Below are 14,676 nucleotides of genomic sequence, written 5' to 3'. Positions count from 1 at the left end.
GTGACGATATCACAACGTCGACACCAGCTACCTCACCTCCTAATCTCAGAGTCACCAAAAAATCAAAGCAAGAACCAAAAAGAGTTCACCCCCCCCCCCCGGTGCTGAACTGGGGGCTATATCTCTTGGTGCTCATGCTGGGAAATTTTTGATTTGTAGTAGTGCTCATTCCGGGACTCGAACTCGTGATACTCGTATGCGCTAAGCCTGTCGTCGAGTAGGCTGGGTGGCGATTTTAATTGTTGACCATGGACCACTCCACCACCCAGCCAGTTTGACCTGACCCCCCGACCTAGGAGGGCGCCTGCTGGCTGGTGACAGGAATGGACTTGGGGGCGTATATGAAGGCTTCTTGTGTAGGTACTGGGCAGTGGAAAAGGTTATCGGATGAAGGGTCAGGAAGGTAAGGTAGGTACGTATCGTGAGTGGATGTAACTGGAGGCGGGAAGGAGGAAGGAACGAGAAGTAACTGCCTGCCTTAGGTACTTAACAGAAGGGGCCATACGGTCACCGGGTACCTATGGTCTATAAGTAAGAAGATTGCTAAAACTGTCACCCATCGGATGAGGAGATGCCTTTGGCGTAATAGTTGGGACTGCCCACTCCCGACCTCAGCGCTAGGTAATTGACCCCGGTGGCTTTTACTTTTGAAGGTTCCGAGTTCGAATCATGAATAGTGACTCTTTTTTCTATTTTCAGTCTTTCCTTTTCCGCCTAACCGTCTCAATGTGTCATTGTGAGGCTTGACGTGAACCCAGAGATGCCTCCAGGTTAGCTGGCTTGGGTCACGCGGGTCCAAGGAGAACATCCCGTCTTTCTGGGCCTCAATGATACAGCGAGGCTGAAGTTTGTCTACACCGGTTACCTCTATTTGGACCTCGGTCTCCCTTGGTATCGTGAGAAGCACGCTTCTCCTGTCTACACCACAAACTTGCCGCCACATCCACCACACGCCTCCTCAGACGCATCAACCTTGGCATCCGGCCCCATGTGTTCCTGCGCGATCTTGACCACCTCCTTAGCCACAAGACACCGCAGACCACAAACAGCACAAGCTCTCGAGATGCCAGGCGCGAGGATGGCAAGGCCGGTTGAAGCGCAAGTAGCTATCATCGACGTTAGTGGAGAACGAAAACCCCTGAAACAGAAATCAACGCAAGACTCACCAAAGATATGCCCCTTTTCGCAAATCGACTCCTTCCCCTCGTCAACAAGAGAAGCATGACAAAACACACACGTCTGCTTCCTCTTCACCTCCTCAAATCTCTTCTTCAACGAGTCATCATTCCCCGCCCTCGCCTCTTCCCCGGTACCAGCCCACAGCGTACCGGGAACAGCAGGTCCGCCGGCATACATCCAATCCCACATCTTGGCCTCGGTGCTCTGCTTCTGCCAGTACTGTAACCTACTCGCTCTACCACCGTCGTCTGCTCCGTCAACATCCATCTCATCGCCTTCACCTGCCGCCGTTGTCAACGCAGCCGTAGCCCCATGTCCGACCCGTCCCCCAAACATGACCTTCGTCTTGACAGTCTTTTCCGGCTTCTGCGTACTATGCTGCGATACTAAAACAGCGCTCATCCCGCCCGCAGGCGTCATCGTCATACCCCACATGCGCACGCGGTGCGGGTGAATCTGCTCACCCGCGTCCTCGGGTAAATCGAAATCGTCGTCGTCGTCCTCCGAGTCCGAGTCGTCTCCCGAGGCAACGGATTCGCCGTCCCCGCCTACCGCGCCGGCGCCGGCGCCACCGCCGCGACCGAGCATGGTGACGGGAACGGAGAGTTTGACGGTCGAGGAGATTGTTTCGGCCCATTTGGGTAGGGAGTCTGAAGAGGGCGAGGCGGCGCCGTCGGCGGTGCTTTGCTGGAACCAATTGTCGTTTGTCGCTGTGGCTGAGAGGCGGATGAGGGAGTAGCCTGGGGCTTTGGTTTGTTTGGAGAGGTTTGGGGGGTGAATTATGAGACCTAGGTTATCAGCAGTGTCAGCTTCAGTTTCTATTAGAGTAACTTGAAGGGGACATACTTGTAATCGGATTCGTCGCGTCCAGAGACGTCGTATCCTCAGGAAATGTCGTCTTGCAAACCCCCGTCCCATGAGGCTCCTTGGCCGTGCCCTCGGGCCCGTTGAGCGCAACCTGAAAAGGTAAAGCCTTGAACGGAGACGCGATGACGCCCCGGCATACCTTGACGTCGTTTCGGTCCCAGACGGCATCCTCCCACTCGACGAACGCGTCAGAGAGCAGGTTCGTGCAGATGCCCGTGACGTCGGCTTCCTCGACGGCAATCTCGACGGCAGCGCCGCGCTTCCAGTCCGCCGGGATCGTGATGCGGCGGAAGCCGACGTAGTTTCTCGCGCAGTAGGACAGGATGGCGGTTCGGGTGTCGCCTGAGTGTAGCCAGGGACTCCATTTTAGGGAGAAGGCTGAGGTGTAAGGGATGTAATCGGGGTCCAGGACCTATGTAGCATTAGCAAACATGACTTCAGGGGTGAAAATTTTCTGGGACATCGTGGAAGGGGAGGGAAGAAGAGTGAGAACTCACGCCCAAGCTAGGATGCGGTCCCCGTCCATCAAACCTCGCAACCTCCTCCACCTCCCACACATACGACCCAGCATCCGACGCATCGTCCATCTCGTTGGGGAGGTAATACTGCGCGCTCAACACCACAACCTCCTCCAGATCCGTCGCGTACGCCAACAGCGCCTGCCCCGCCCCAACCATTCTCGCCCACGCAAACGACCTCACCTTATCACGCGGCAGATGCGCCCCCTCGTCGCCGCCCTCCTCGGCATCCGGGTCCGGCAGCGGTAGATTCGCGCCGACGCCCCATAGAATCCGCCAGTCCCGAAAATTCCTCATCCGCGCGCCGAGGTCGACGGGGCCGTGGCTGGTACTACCGCCTCCGCTACCACTTCCCTCGCCGATGACGAGGAGCGCGCCGTTGGTCAGCATCACGGTCAACACCGCCCTCAGATTCCGGCCTAGGTTTCCGGGGGACCATTCTATCGCGACGACTTGGTTCAGCGAGGCGCCGTAGCCTGTTACCGTGCCCGATCCGACGCCCTCGAATGCGGAGGAGGGGTCCAGGATTGCTGCTTCCCCGGGGCCGCCGGCAGCAGCTTCACCGGCGGCCCAGTCGTCGTCGTAGGAGGGGATGGGGAGGCCTCGGGCGGCGAAGAGCGCGGCGTTCATGCGCGGGTCGGGTTTGCGGGAGGTGGGGATGCGGAGCTGGAAGGTGTAGAATTGTTGGCGGTAGAGCTTTTCGCCGTCTTTGGCGTCTGCGGCGGCGGCGGCGAGGGCTGCTGCTGCTACGCCTGCGGGGTCTTCATCTGCTGGTGCTGTTGCCTGAGCATCTTCTTTGTTGTCTTTGGATAGATCCTGCTTGGCGTTCGGTTCTTCTGGGGTCGGGAACTCGGGGAGGAAGACGTGGATTGAGTCGTCTGCGGCGACGGCGAGTTCGGCGTCGCAGGAGAAGGTGAGAGCGTGGCTTGCTAGGGGCCTGGATTTGAGGGTGAGGGTTTTAAGGGGTGGGATCTGGTCGTCGTCCAAGGGTGTTAGTGGTTGGTTGTGGTTTCTGGGGTTGAGGGTGAGGGTTTTGGAAAGGGCGATGATGTCGTCCATGATCGCTGACTTCAGCGGGCAGATAGGATTTGTATGACTAGCCTGCCGCTCATGGAGGGCTGATAATGGTTTATAAAGGGAAATGACGAGCTTTCGTGTGAGATGAAAGATCACGATGTTGAGGTGAGTGTATGATTAAACTTGCGAGAGGGTTGCTGGGGTGGGCAAGAAGACAAGGTACGTAGTGCCGGTGAGTGAGAGAAGCGCGGCAATATGATAAGCACTTAGGGGATGATGGAATGAGCAACGACAGTGTTCCATCTGCCACTTACACGAGGCCACAGTGAGGTGAGGGGACCCGTTGTAAGCGCGGGATGTAGTTGAGAAGGAGCACAGTATGCCGCGGAAGGACCAATCTAGAAGCACCAGAACGGAAGGAGATTACTATACAAACCTTTGAGCTATCCATTTTCGCAGATTACGGGATGTCTACGTCTCTCCATGAAGGATGTATGGGGGTTGATGGACTGTCGTCAAAAGCATTGACTTTGCCCAGCAAGATTTTAGAGTGGATGAAAACACCTCGGTGAAAGGCTCGGTGAGGAGATGTGAGGAATGACCTGCATGGAAATACTTCGGATAAATGCGTAAACACAAACAACAGCCAAACATCGAAAAGGGGTGCTGTTCAACTGACATAAAAATGAAGGATGAGCATACAGAACAATGTATAGAATTTCTTCTCGTTTTTGAAGCAATTATAACTGCTGATGATTGATAAAGCCTAAACCAGCTCCCAAGCTATGAATGAACCATTCCCTTCCATATCCCAAGAAACGCCATGCTTGATGCACCTCGTGCAAGTCGACTAAAGACATAAAGTACAAGAAAACGAGAAAAAAAAGGACGACACGATTACGCTTTCACGGTGGATCGGCCATTCTGCCCCGTCGCCATCTTAGAATCATCGGCCTTCCTCTTTGGCGCCTCATAATACGACCCCAAAGCCCAGAGAAGCGCGCAACCGATCAGGGCCGTGAGTCCAATGATCTTCTTCTCCCACCAATTCTCATTCGTGAGCGGCTTCGCCATCTGCACCCTCTTAGCCCTCGTCTTGACATCCGGCGTCTGGCCCTTTGCACCCTCCGCCAACGACGCATTCTTAGCCGCCGCATCAGCCTCCTGGGCCCGCTGCTTCAGCGCGGCAATCTTCTGGCTGAGCTCCAGCAGCTCCTCGTCGAGGACCATGTTCTTGGCGCCGTCGACCTCGACGTTTTGCACGTTGCCGAAGAAGTCGGTGATGCGGCGGCTGCGCGCGGCGTCGGCGCCGCCGGGGAAGAGGTCGTAGCGCACGCCGGCGTGGGAGTGGATCTTTTCGTACGTGTAGCTGTCGAAGAGCTCGCCGACCGTCTTCTTGGAACTCAGGTCTTGGACTTGCGATTCGAGGAACTCGAGGTTGTAGTAGGTGTAGCGGTCGATGACGGCGACGCCGACGTCGTTGTCGGCGTGGTGCGAGTAGGAGGACTGGTCGAGCTCCGAGGAGCCGGTGGCGATGATGTTGGGGGAGTAGAGCTTGCTGTACATTGTGTTCGCTTGGCAGGTGTCGATCATGAAGAGGATCTCGTGGTATCTGGGGGAGGAGCAGTCAGTAAATGTCGTCGCAGTAGCGCATGTGCACCTGGGTATCCTCTCACCTCTTCTTCTCCCACATCTGTTCAAAGGCATCAGCCAGATCGAAAGCACCAATCTCCTCGGCATCCTGGAACTTTAGGAACTCGTTTCCACCGTGGCCTGTCATGTATACGAGAATGTTGCTTCGGTCGTCCGTCAGAAGGCGCTTACTGCGGGGCATCTCGTCGCCGACGCGATCGGTAAGTAGACGGATGAAGTTCTCGACAGTGACCTCGTAGCCGCGGTAGTCCACCTCGATGTTGTCGCCGTATAGGTCGACAGCACGGTCCGAGTTGCTGTAGACGGTTCCGGGGAAGGCATTGCGCGGATTGCAGGCCATGTCGTCGGGGAGCATGAGGATGATTTGAGAGTCGGGGATGCCAAGACGCTTTACGGTGCGATAAATGGAGAGCACATTGGCGAGGTGGCGGTAGTTGAACCAGAATCGCGATGTGCAGACGAGGACGGCCCAGTTGCTGGTGTGCTCGGCGAGCACCGCGGGGGCGAGGGTCGAGGCAGCCAGGAGGGCTGGCAACTGGAGAAATCGTGACAGCTTCATGATGATGGTGATTCAAATCAATGAAGTCGTGAATGGCGGGGAAGTATAACAAGTTCGTGAATTGTCGTCGCAAGGGAGACGAGTGTAAACGAGAGATTCCCACGACGGATCGAAATGATCAACCAACAGCTTGGTAAGGGGGCCCGCCACGGAGCTTCGCCCTGATAAAGTTGGCCTTAGTAAGCCGATCGGTTCTCTGGGGCACAGACCATTGCCGTTGCCTCTTTGACCGGGGTAGCGCAGTGTGGCTCAGGTACCAGTTCTCCCCGCCATTTGGAAGCGATCTGATTGTTTTACCATGCTTTAGTACCTCACAGTGCCACCGAGCAATCTAGGATTTCATGATGTGTAGACTGCAGCCGAAGAATAATCATCAAGTAGAGTAAATGTTCAATTGACTTTGTGTACTTTTAGACCATCAACGTCTTGCTATATAGGACATTGGGAAACCGCAAGATACCGAAAAGTACTTGCTTAAAGAAGCGAAACCCCACCAGTTCAAGGTACAAGGTACCTCGACGTGGGCAACCCTTGATATCCCGTCTTGTAGTTTACAGAGGTATACTGACATGATAGGAGGATGCCTCTGATGCCCGCTTGATGTTGAATTTTCCGGAACCCAAGTTGAAACGACAAAAGTCATGTGAATAGGCACTGCTCATTTCTTCGCCATGACCCAGAGGAACTCGGCGTCGTCCTTGTCATCGACGATATCCCTGATAATGACCTCCAACCCGGCCTCCTTGAGCTGTTCCACAGTCGCATCAGCGCCCCAACCGCTCCAGTACATCCATCCCTTCTCATGAAGCCACTCCTCGTTCACAACGGCAGGCAAGTCCTTTGATGCAAAGTTGGCGAGCAGCAGGCCGCCGGGCTTCAACCACTTGGCGACGCGGCGGATCATCTCGGTCTGCTCCTCGCGGGGCAGGTGGATGATGCTGTACATGGCAATGACGGCGTCGAACGACCCCTCGGAGAACTCGAGCTTCATCATGTCGCCCTCGACAAAGGAGACGCGGTCGGTGCCGTGCTTGGCGAGGTTCTTGCGGGCGACGTCGATCTGGGTGGTGGAGAGGTCGTTTGCGGTGACGTAGGTGTCGGGCGCGGTGAGGAGCCTCTCGGTGACGGGGAGGCCGCAGCCGCAGCCGAGCTCGAGGACGAGAGACATTTGGCCTGACAGGGGCTTCGCGGTGAGGAGCTTCTCCATGAGCTTCTCGAGGTACTCGATGCGGAGGAAGGTCTGGCGGAGGGTCCATTCGTTGTATTCGGTGGCGATGGCGTCGTAGGACTCTTTGAGGCGTGACTTGATGTCTGCCGAGTCCTGCAGGTCCTTGGGTGCAGTTGCCATTTTGTGGTTTGGATTGGGTTTCTCTATTCAATTCCTAGGTGGTGACTATAGACTCAAGGGCAAGTTGCTGTGTTCCGACACTCTGGTGATGCGTGGGGATGAGATGTAGGTGGTGTAGTAGCGTTCGTTTGATCTGGAATCTGGGGTAACGAAGAGTGAAGTGTATCAGATTTGGGTGTATCCCTCCAAGTTACCCGCAGCTTCCAATGCGATATTGGCTTTTAAGGTTATCTGCGCTCGGAGACATTTTTACTTGCTTGCTGAACCAAAAAGAACTTTTGTATATTCGAGTCACTTGGCCGGCGACATTCTGAAGAGTCACCCGGTCTATTCATGCATGATGGTTTATTCAGTACTTTGGGGTACTTGGAAGTTTAGGCAATTGGGAGATGTTCTGGCGGCCGCCCTGCACAGGCCACTCTTGCTTTGCGGGGATTAGCTCATCTGAATCTCAGGGCTTAACGAAGTGCTGTTTGACTGTCGAACCAGAGAACCTATGGCCCCCGCCAGAAATGGCTGGTGGGGTTTCTCCGGACAAGGGATCAAGGTAAAAAGATCCATTAATTATCCATGAGATGCTAATGTGGAGGAGGTCGGATCTGGACGGGGCCTTGGACCGAGCGGCGAGCGGAACCTGGATAGCTTCGGAGGATTCATGTCCGAGGTGGTGAGTCTCTGCCGCGGTGCCGCGGTGCCGCTCATGCTTCGGGCTGGTCGCCGGGAGTAGCTGGCAGCTGGCAAGGGAAAGCTGATCATGGTCAGCTTGATGAGTTGCGTCAGCATCGTGTGATTTGAGTCAAACATGCACGGCGGCTATACTGTTTGCATACGGGCCGGGATACTCGTGATCAAGTACAAAGAATGCATCAAACACAAAGAATGCACCAATGGGCCAAACAAAGGCATCTGGGGGCACTGGAATGCTCAGAGCTCATGGTTTGATTGCCCTTGGTAGGTACCTCTTGCATTTTTTGCTTGGGAATGGAGGAGAAAAGACGAAGGACGACATAGGTACGAGAGTGTCAGGCAGTCGGAGTCTGATTACTTAAGCTTATTCATCTCGTAGACCGGGCCTTAGCACCTAGCATTTTCGGATATTGCCAGCAAGGAAGGAAGTCTTCTTCGTCTTCTGCTCGTTTAAAATTTTCCTGTCTCCCCACGTGCCGTGATTACGTTTGGCGCTAAAAAGCGAGAGCGGGACAATCACATGCACATTTCCACACCGCAGAGTGACAGAGTGAGTGACAGAGAGCAAAGAGGCAAGGAAATGAATCTTTTTTCGTTGCATTCTGCACCGCTCCGTCATCCATGGCAGCGACCCCTCCTGAAGAGTAAAGACTACCCAAGCTAAGGTAGCAACGGCTGACGCGCCTGGCGTAACAGACATGCAAGACCCTGTCTCGTCTCTGGTTCGTCTCCGAGATGCTCAAATCAGCAGCGGTGCCTCATAGGTACCTCATAGGTGGGCGCAGACATATGTTCGGCAATGGCAGTGACAATCCAACCCCCTCCCTCGCCGGCTCGCAGTGTCTTCCCGGCCTGTCACTCGCCAAACCTACCTATGCCTCTGCTACCCCTCCAACCCTCAGTAAGGTACCTCGCCCTCCTCCAACTCTTCTCCCCCTCACTGACGCACCCGGCATCACCACACCACTATAGGACCATCGTCTGACCCTTGACGATTCTTGTGTAGCCGGTGGGCTGTCCACGATGATCCGTATTGGCGAGGGTGTGAGTCTCTGAGATGTGTCGCTTCCGAGTCCTTGCATCATTGTGTCTTTGCACTTACGATTTGTGTATGTGACCCTGACCAGAAGACAAAGCAGAAAGGCAGAAAAGCAGAAGAGGAGAATCTGCCCCGCCTTTGACAACCCTTGAAAAACCTACCTACCCTCTGTCACTGTTCTACATATCCGTCATGTACCTTTAAATGCTTCGTACCTGAGGCTGCTTTCTTTTGTGCCTTCTGCAACCTGCACGACTGACTGACTGCGGCTGCGACTGCACCTGCGCCTGGACCATACATACATACATCTTCGTACGTTCTGCGTACATAAATACATCCCCTGTTTGTATCCGTACCTGGAGGCATTACCTCAATACCTGGCTTGATACTTGGGTACCTGGGCCTGGGCGGGATCCGATCGCAAATTAATACATTTATTGACCCTCCCCAAGCCTGGCTCGTTTGTCGCGACTCGGTGCCGATTGATTGCATCTTAAGGCAGGTTCTCCACGACCGCTCCGCTCCACCTTGATTCTTCTCTCCCTCCATCTCCACCGCCCGCTGACCGACCGATGGCATGCTCGTCAACGGTCTCCATCTGCCTACTTGCTGTTAGTCTGTTACGGATAGTCCCATCATCTTAGCGCTTGCGAAGTCGGTGCCAACTGGTCGGACACGGAGAGAGGGGCACCCAAACACCGGATGACCGACGTAAAACTCGTGGCAGAAATTCTGAAATCCGCCTGCCAGGCCCTCCACCTCGTCCGCCTGCCTGCCTACTACTTCTCTGCCAGTACCTCGCTGCTTCTTCTTCGCCTTCTTGCCTTCTCTACTTTCTCGACTCGTTCCGTCTTTCTGATTACTCAACCTGTCTTTCTTTCCAGCTTGTCCTCACATCAACTCCGTCCATCCCGAAATATCACAACTTGAACGGTCCCAAGTGCATCAACTACCAAAACCGTCCCGGCCATCTGCAACTTAGTCTGTTACCTTTGCCCGTGCCCTCTCGGTCCTCCGCCGCCGGCACATCGAAGCTTATTCCGCCTACCCAAGCCATCCGATCCTTTAGGTCCGCAAAGTCTTGGATGGTGTCTTTAGCCGCATTTCCACCCATCGTTATTTGATCCTCCGTCCGTATTTCTTACGCTGTGAGAGGTTGTCACATACGCCGTTGTCTTTTCACCTAATCCTCCCCACGCCGGCCGACTACTGCACATATCCTGAGTGGGCTTTCGCATTCTCACCTGCGTCGCCGACAACATGGGGCGCCCACCGGCGTACATTTTCGTCGTCAGGTAAGAGGACCTACTCACAACCCACGCTTGCAAGCTTCTGGAAGGCTGACGAGACTACTAGGCACGGCGCACGTCTCGACGCCGCCGACAAGAAGTGGCATCTCACGTCCCCGACACCTTACGACCCTCCTCTGACCTACGGCGGCTGGCAGCAAGCCAAAGCACTCGGCATACGCATTGGAAACATACTGAGACAGGCCGAAGCAGAGGTCAATGCCGATTCCAAGTTCTCCAACGGCCGCAATGGCTCTGTCGACTCGCAAAAGAGGCGCCGCAAGTTCAAGGTTGTCCTCCATAGCTCCCCGTTCTTGCGATGCGTCCAAACCTCCGTCGCCATCAGCGCGGGCCTGGCCCAGGCGCCTCCGCCCGGTACGCCCTCGTACTCGATGCCCTCGCCCAGCGCGAACCCTTCAGCCTCACCCTTTGTTCTCCCAGCGTCCGTAGCTGAGGAAGTCGATCCCCTCTCGAACGACGCGAACGGTACCAAGCCCGAGCAGGCCAAGAAGAAGATGATCAAGAAATCGACGTTGCGCCTGGATGCCTTCTTGGGGGAGTGGCTGTCCCCGGAATACTTTGAAATGATTACGCCGCCTCCGGGTTCCGCGATGATGCTGGCTGGAGCAAAGGCCGATCTGCTCAGACGGGAGAACATTCATGCCCACAACCACATCCAAGAGCACTCCCATCACCACGCAAATTCCGTCGGCCAAGCCCAGAGTCAGTTGTGGAACAGCCCAAAGTTCAGAGCTACCCCCGCTCCCGCCCCCGAAAGGTCTGGATCTTCGGATTCCAACTCACCTTCCATCCTGGGTCTCGAAAACGTATCTGCCGTGGCTGGTGCTCTGCCGCGGAGTCGGGCTGGCAGTACGGCTAGCACCTCAAGCCAGCGCGTTCGTTTCACACTGCCAGAGCCCGCGAACCCAAATGACGGATATGTCGCCCCCAGTCCCCACTACGCTATTTCACCAAACCACACCATCCCCGACGGCTATGTTGCGCACGCGCGAGATGCTTGCGTGTCAGTAGATTACCAATGGGATTCGATGCGGGAGCCTCTGGACTGGGGCGATGGTGGCAAGTACGGTGAGGAGTGGACAGCCATGCACCACCGATTTAGGAAGGGTATTCAGAAGCTGGTGGACTGGTACACTACGGCTGAGCGTCCCGCGGAAATGGTCACCAAGGTCGTCAAGACCTCCCAAAATGGTGACACCGAGTGTGCTATCGATGATGAGGAAGACGACGATGTAGAGCCGGTGGTCATCCTGGTATCTCACGGTGCCGGTTGCAACGCCTTAATCGGCGCCATCACGCACCAGCCGGTCCTGATGGACGTGGCGATGGCTTCTTTGACCGTGGCCGCCAGAAAGCCCGGTCGCGACTCGGAGCCCTCCGGCTTGGATACGCCCATGTCGGAACCTGACGTCGACCCAATGTCCGGCACGAAAGGAATCATCCCCGTCCATCATTATTACGATCTCAAACTATTTGCAAACACCGAGCATCTGCGCCAGCCTGTCTCGGCCACCCACAATCTATCCAGAGCTCCCTCGACAGCCTCAAATCACTCACAAAACGGACAGTCATATTCGCGAGGGCGCATCTCGACCGTAGGATCGACCACATATACGCCGACGCCGATCACATTCAACCCCGACTCGTTTGACTTTGGAAGTAGAAGCAACTCGGCAAACGCAAATCTGGGCAGCATGCGCCGGGTTTCGAATAACACATACTCCCTTCCCAGGACGCCCGCGCTCAATACAACCGGGATCACGGTCGGCAGCGGCGCAACAAACTTTACGAAGCCATCACCGACCTTGTCCGTGGGGCTGTGGTCGCCAATCACACCAAAGAAGGAGACGGAAGAGGAGGAGGATGAGGAGGACGACATCTTTCCGGACTTTGACCACCGGAAGAAGTTGGCCGCCCTTTCCAAGCCCGGCCAGGAGATTGTCAAGCCTCCGACTCCAGAGAGAAAGGAGCCGCAGCTGGGTGGCCCGGCAAAGGTCCCCCTCAGATTGCAAGAGATCTCTCGTCCTACTTCGAGCGACGGCACGGACGAGGAGAACAAGATTCCTCAGTTGGGGACATTTGCCAGCGGGGGTCTATGGGGAGCGCCGCGCCCTTTGGGGGAGACTGAAATTATGCGCGACATGACGACCTCGAAGCGGCGTTGGACCGTGAACGAGCGCGGTTGATGGGCTGCTTCAAGAGACGATTGCATTGCAACGCGGCGTTGGACTATCTCATGGAATGTAGCGTACGAACATCCTCAAAGGACAGGATGGCATCACACAGCATGGAAGGTTTATCTTACAGCGGAAAAGCGCACACAATCACAACAGCGCTGTTACGCCTGCATCTGGGCGGCAAAAGGACAAATCTCTACTTTTTTCATCTTCATTATGGCATTGCGTAGGGACAAAAAGTTTTGGAGTGGCTCCAGAGCATGATATCATTTTTAATAGCGCAGTAGGGAGGGGGGCATTAGCAGGAGGGTTTTGCCTTTTTTGAAGTTTCCCCCCCAAAAACAGCCACCAAATAGTTGTTATGAAGGCATGGATGGATAGCATAGATGAATAATTACACAAAAAAGTTCAAACTGCAGTTGCTCGTTTACGTGTGTGTCTATATCTGTGCGAGAGGAGTTCGAGGCTGTGTCATGAGTGAAATATTGAATAATTCGCTTCTAGTCTTGTTTAGGCATGACACAAGGGAAAACATCTCGAGACTATTCAGTGTAAGAGCTTTATGACGAGTATGCCTCCATCTAGAAACGCCCCCCCGTGTACTCCCTCTTCGTATTCCACCACCGAGGCCCCCTTTTCATCTTTGTCCTGCTCAATTTCTCACGAACTCAAACCACACCATCTTATCCCCCTTCCTACACCTCCTTTCGCCCTCTTAGTTGAAAGCCTTGTTCATAGCCTGGTGCGCCAACTCGACACCAAGGAACGTAGCCGCGTTCGCGGGCACAGCTCTCGCCAGCGCGGGTCCGAAACCAGGGAAGAAAGCCTTCACACCGCCCCGTCCGTACACCTCGCGCACCACGCCGCCAAGCGTGACGTTCCCCTCGGCCGTCTGCAGGCGCGACTTGACCGTGTCGACGGGGAACACGGGGATCCACATCGCCACGCCCGCCGCCGCACCGGCAGCCGTGACGGCGAGCAAACTCAGCTCGCCCGAGGGCTTGCCCGTGACGGGGTCCTTGGGGGTGAGCCGTCGCTTGATGTACTCGTAGGCGGCGAAGTACGCCGCGCTGCCGGGGCCGTCGCGCGCGAGCGTGGCGACGGAGCCGCGGAAGACGGACCGCACCCCGCCCTCGGCGTAGAGCTGGCGGACGACGTCGGTGCCGCCTTTGTATTTGGGGGACTCGCCCGGCTTCAGGCGCTGGGACTGGACCTGGAGGATCACTTTTACGCGCTCGAAGGGGGCGGTGATTGCGGTCATGGGGATGGCGGAGAAGAAGCCTGCGGCGGAGACCTGGGCTATGGTGAGGGGGGCGTCGGGGGCGGAGGAGGTTGTGCGGACGAGGGTCTTGCCTAGGTCGTAGGCCCAGAAGGAGACGGCGACTGTTTGGGGTGGGTTTGTTAGCCGAGAGGCATGAAGAGAGGAGAGGGGAGAAACATACACATTGGCGTGACGCCCACCAGCGGCGCGCTCACGCCGGCATACAGACCCCTCCGCAAGCCATCGCGCGCGACGCTCTTGCGGACGACGTCGATGGCGGAGGAGTAGACGCCCTTGTCGGCGGTCTGGAGGCGGACCTTGACGAGGTCAAAGGGGTGGCCTACGACGACGGCGCAGACGCCGCCGAAGCCGCCTGCCGCGAGGGAGCGGAGTTGGGTTGCGAGGCCCGAGGCTGCCGCTTTCGTGTCGGCTTTGAGCTCGTCTTTGGATTCGGGGAGGCGGGGGATGGCGTCGGCGACGGGGGTCGGGAGGGAGGTTTGGAGGGTTTGGTTTAGGGATTTTGTTGCTTCTGTCGGGGAGGGTGCCATTTTGAGGGAGGGTAGAAGGGGGGGGGGGAGAGGGGACCCTGGGTTGATTAGGAGGATTGGAGAAGGGAGGAGGGAAGGTTTTGTGTGGATGGCGAGAAGGAGGTTGTCGTGAGATTGTTGTCGTGGGTGAGAAGAGTGTTTGGGGAGAGGAAGGGGGAGCTTTCACGTGCTCTGGGTTTTCCCGTCTTCTCTGGCTTTGTTGCTGATGTCCGGTAGCTTGCCCTAGGCGCGAAGCTGTGATGCGATCCAATGTGTGCCTTTACCACCGTGCGGTCCGTTCCTGGTGCAGTTTCTGGGTTGCTAGCTCTTTTTTTTTGCAACTATTCGTGCGTTCGGGAACTAGTAGTTGGAGTTGCAGTTTTGGATTCGGTCGTCCGTTGGAGAGGGCGGTGCGCGGTCGGATCGGAGAGAGGGAGTGCGAGATCACTTCAATGGCGGGAGACCTGGTACCTTGAGGTAGCTCGCTGCGGTTGCGGTACGTCAGTCGTTTGAGCCTCGGCAACACTCCAATTG

The 14,676-nt window shown here is 56.0% G+C and overlaps 6 protein-coding genes across 6 annotated transcripts; 1 reads left to right on the top strand and 5 right to left on the bottom strand.

The window, feature by feature from the left end:
- Positions 1 to 918: 918 nt before the first annotated feature.
- CPAR01_04719 (uncharacterized protein) lies at positions 919 to 3,623 on the bottom strand (the record flags this gene model as incomplete). Its single annotated transcript, XM_060488999.1, has 4 exons — positions 919 to 1,106; positions 1,167 to 1,967; positions 2,026 to 2,458; positions 2,544 to 3,623. 4 exons carry the CDS (start codon positions 3,621 to 3,623, stop codon positions 919 to 921), a joined length of 2,502 nt encoding a protein of 833 aa, XP_060353205.1.
- Positions 3,624 to 4,478: 855 nt separating this feature from the next.
- Positions 4,479 to 5,793, bottom strand: CPAR01_04718 (peptidase C13 family protein; the record flags this gene model as incomplete). The annotated part of the gene is made up of 2 exons (XM_060488998.1): positions 4,479 to 5,193; positions 5,258 to 5,793. 2 exons carry the CDS (start codon positions 5,791 to 5,793, stop codon positions 4,479 to 4,481), a joined length of 1,251 nt encoding a protein of 416 aa, XP_060353204.1.
- A 658-nt stretch (positions 5,794 to 6,451) lies between these two features.
- Positions 6,452 to 7,141, bottom strand: CPAR01_04717 (methyltransferase; the record flags this gene model as incomplete). The annotated part of the gene is made up of 1 exon (XM_060488997.1): positions 6,452 to 7,141. The coding sequence occupies one exon, from the start codon at positions 7,139 to 7,141 to the stop codon at positions 6,452 to 6,454; it is 690 nt and encodes a 229-aa protein (XP_060353203.1).
- Positions 7,142 to 7,705: 564 nt separating this feature from the next.
- CPAR01_04716 (uncharacterized protein) lies at positions 7,706 to 7,798 on the bottom strand (the record flags this gene model as incomplete). Its single annotated transcript, XM_060488996.1, has 1 exon — positions 7,706 to 7,798. One exon carries the CDS (start codon positions 7,796 to 7,798, stop codon positions 7,706 to 7,708), a length of 93 nt encoding a protein of 30 aa, XP_060353202.1.
- Positions 7,799 to 10,127: 2,329 nt separating this feature from the next.
- CPAR01_04715 (phosphoglycerate mutase) lies at positions 10,128 to 12,363 on the top strand (the record flags this gene model as incomplete). Its single annotated transcript, XM_060488995.1, has 2 exons — positions 10,128 to 10,162; positions 10,224 to 12,363. The coding sequence occupies 2 exons, from the start codon at positions 10,128 to 10,130 to the stop codon at positions 12,361 to 12,363; spliced, it is 2,175 nt and encodes a 724-aa protein (XP_060353201.1).
- A 706-nt stretch (positions 12,364 to 13,069) lies between these two features.
- CPAR01_04714 (uncharacterized protein) lies at positions 13,070 to 14,163 on the bottom strand (the record flags this gene model as incomplete). Its single annotated transcript, XM_060488994.1, has 2 exons — positions 13,070 to 13,737; positions 13,797 to 14,163. The coding sequence occupies 2 exons, from the start codon at positions 14,161 to 14,163 to the stop codon at positions 13,070 to 13,072; spliced, it is 1,035 nt and encodes a 344-aa protein (XP_060353200.1).
- Between the last annotated feature and the right edge of the window lie 513 nt (positions 14,164 to 14,676).

This window comes from Colletotrichum paranaense, assembly GCF_030867605.1.
Source record: "Colletotrichum paranaense strain IMI 384185 chromosome Unknown Scaffold_3.1, whole genome shotgun sequence".
NCBI lineage: Eukaryota > Fungi > Ascomycota > Sordariomycetes > Glomerellales > Glomerellaceae > Colletotrichum > Colletotrichum paranaense.
This window is presented reverse-complemented; position numbering and strand designations above follow the sequence as displayed.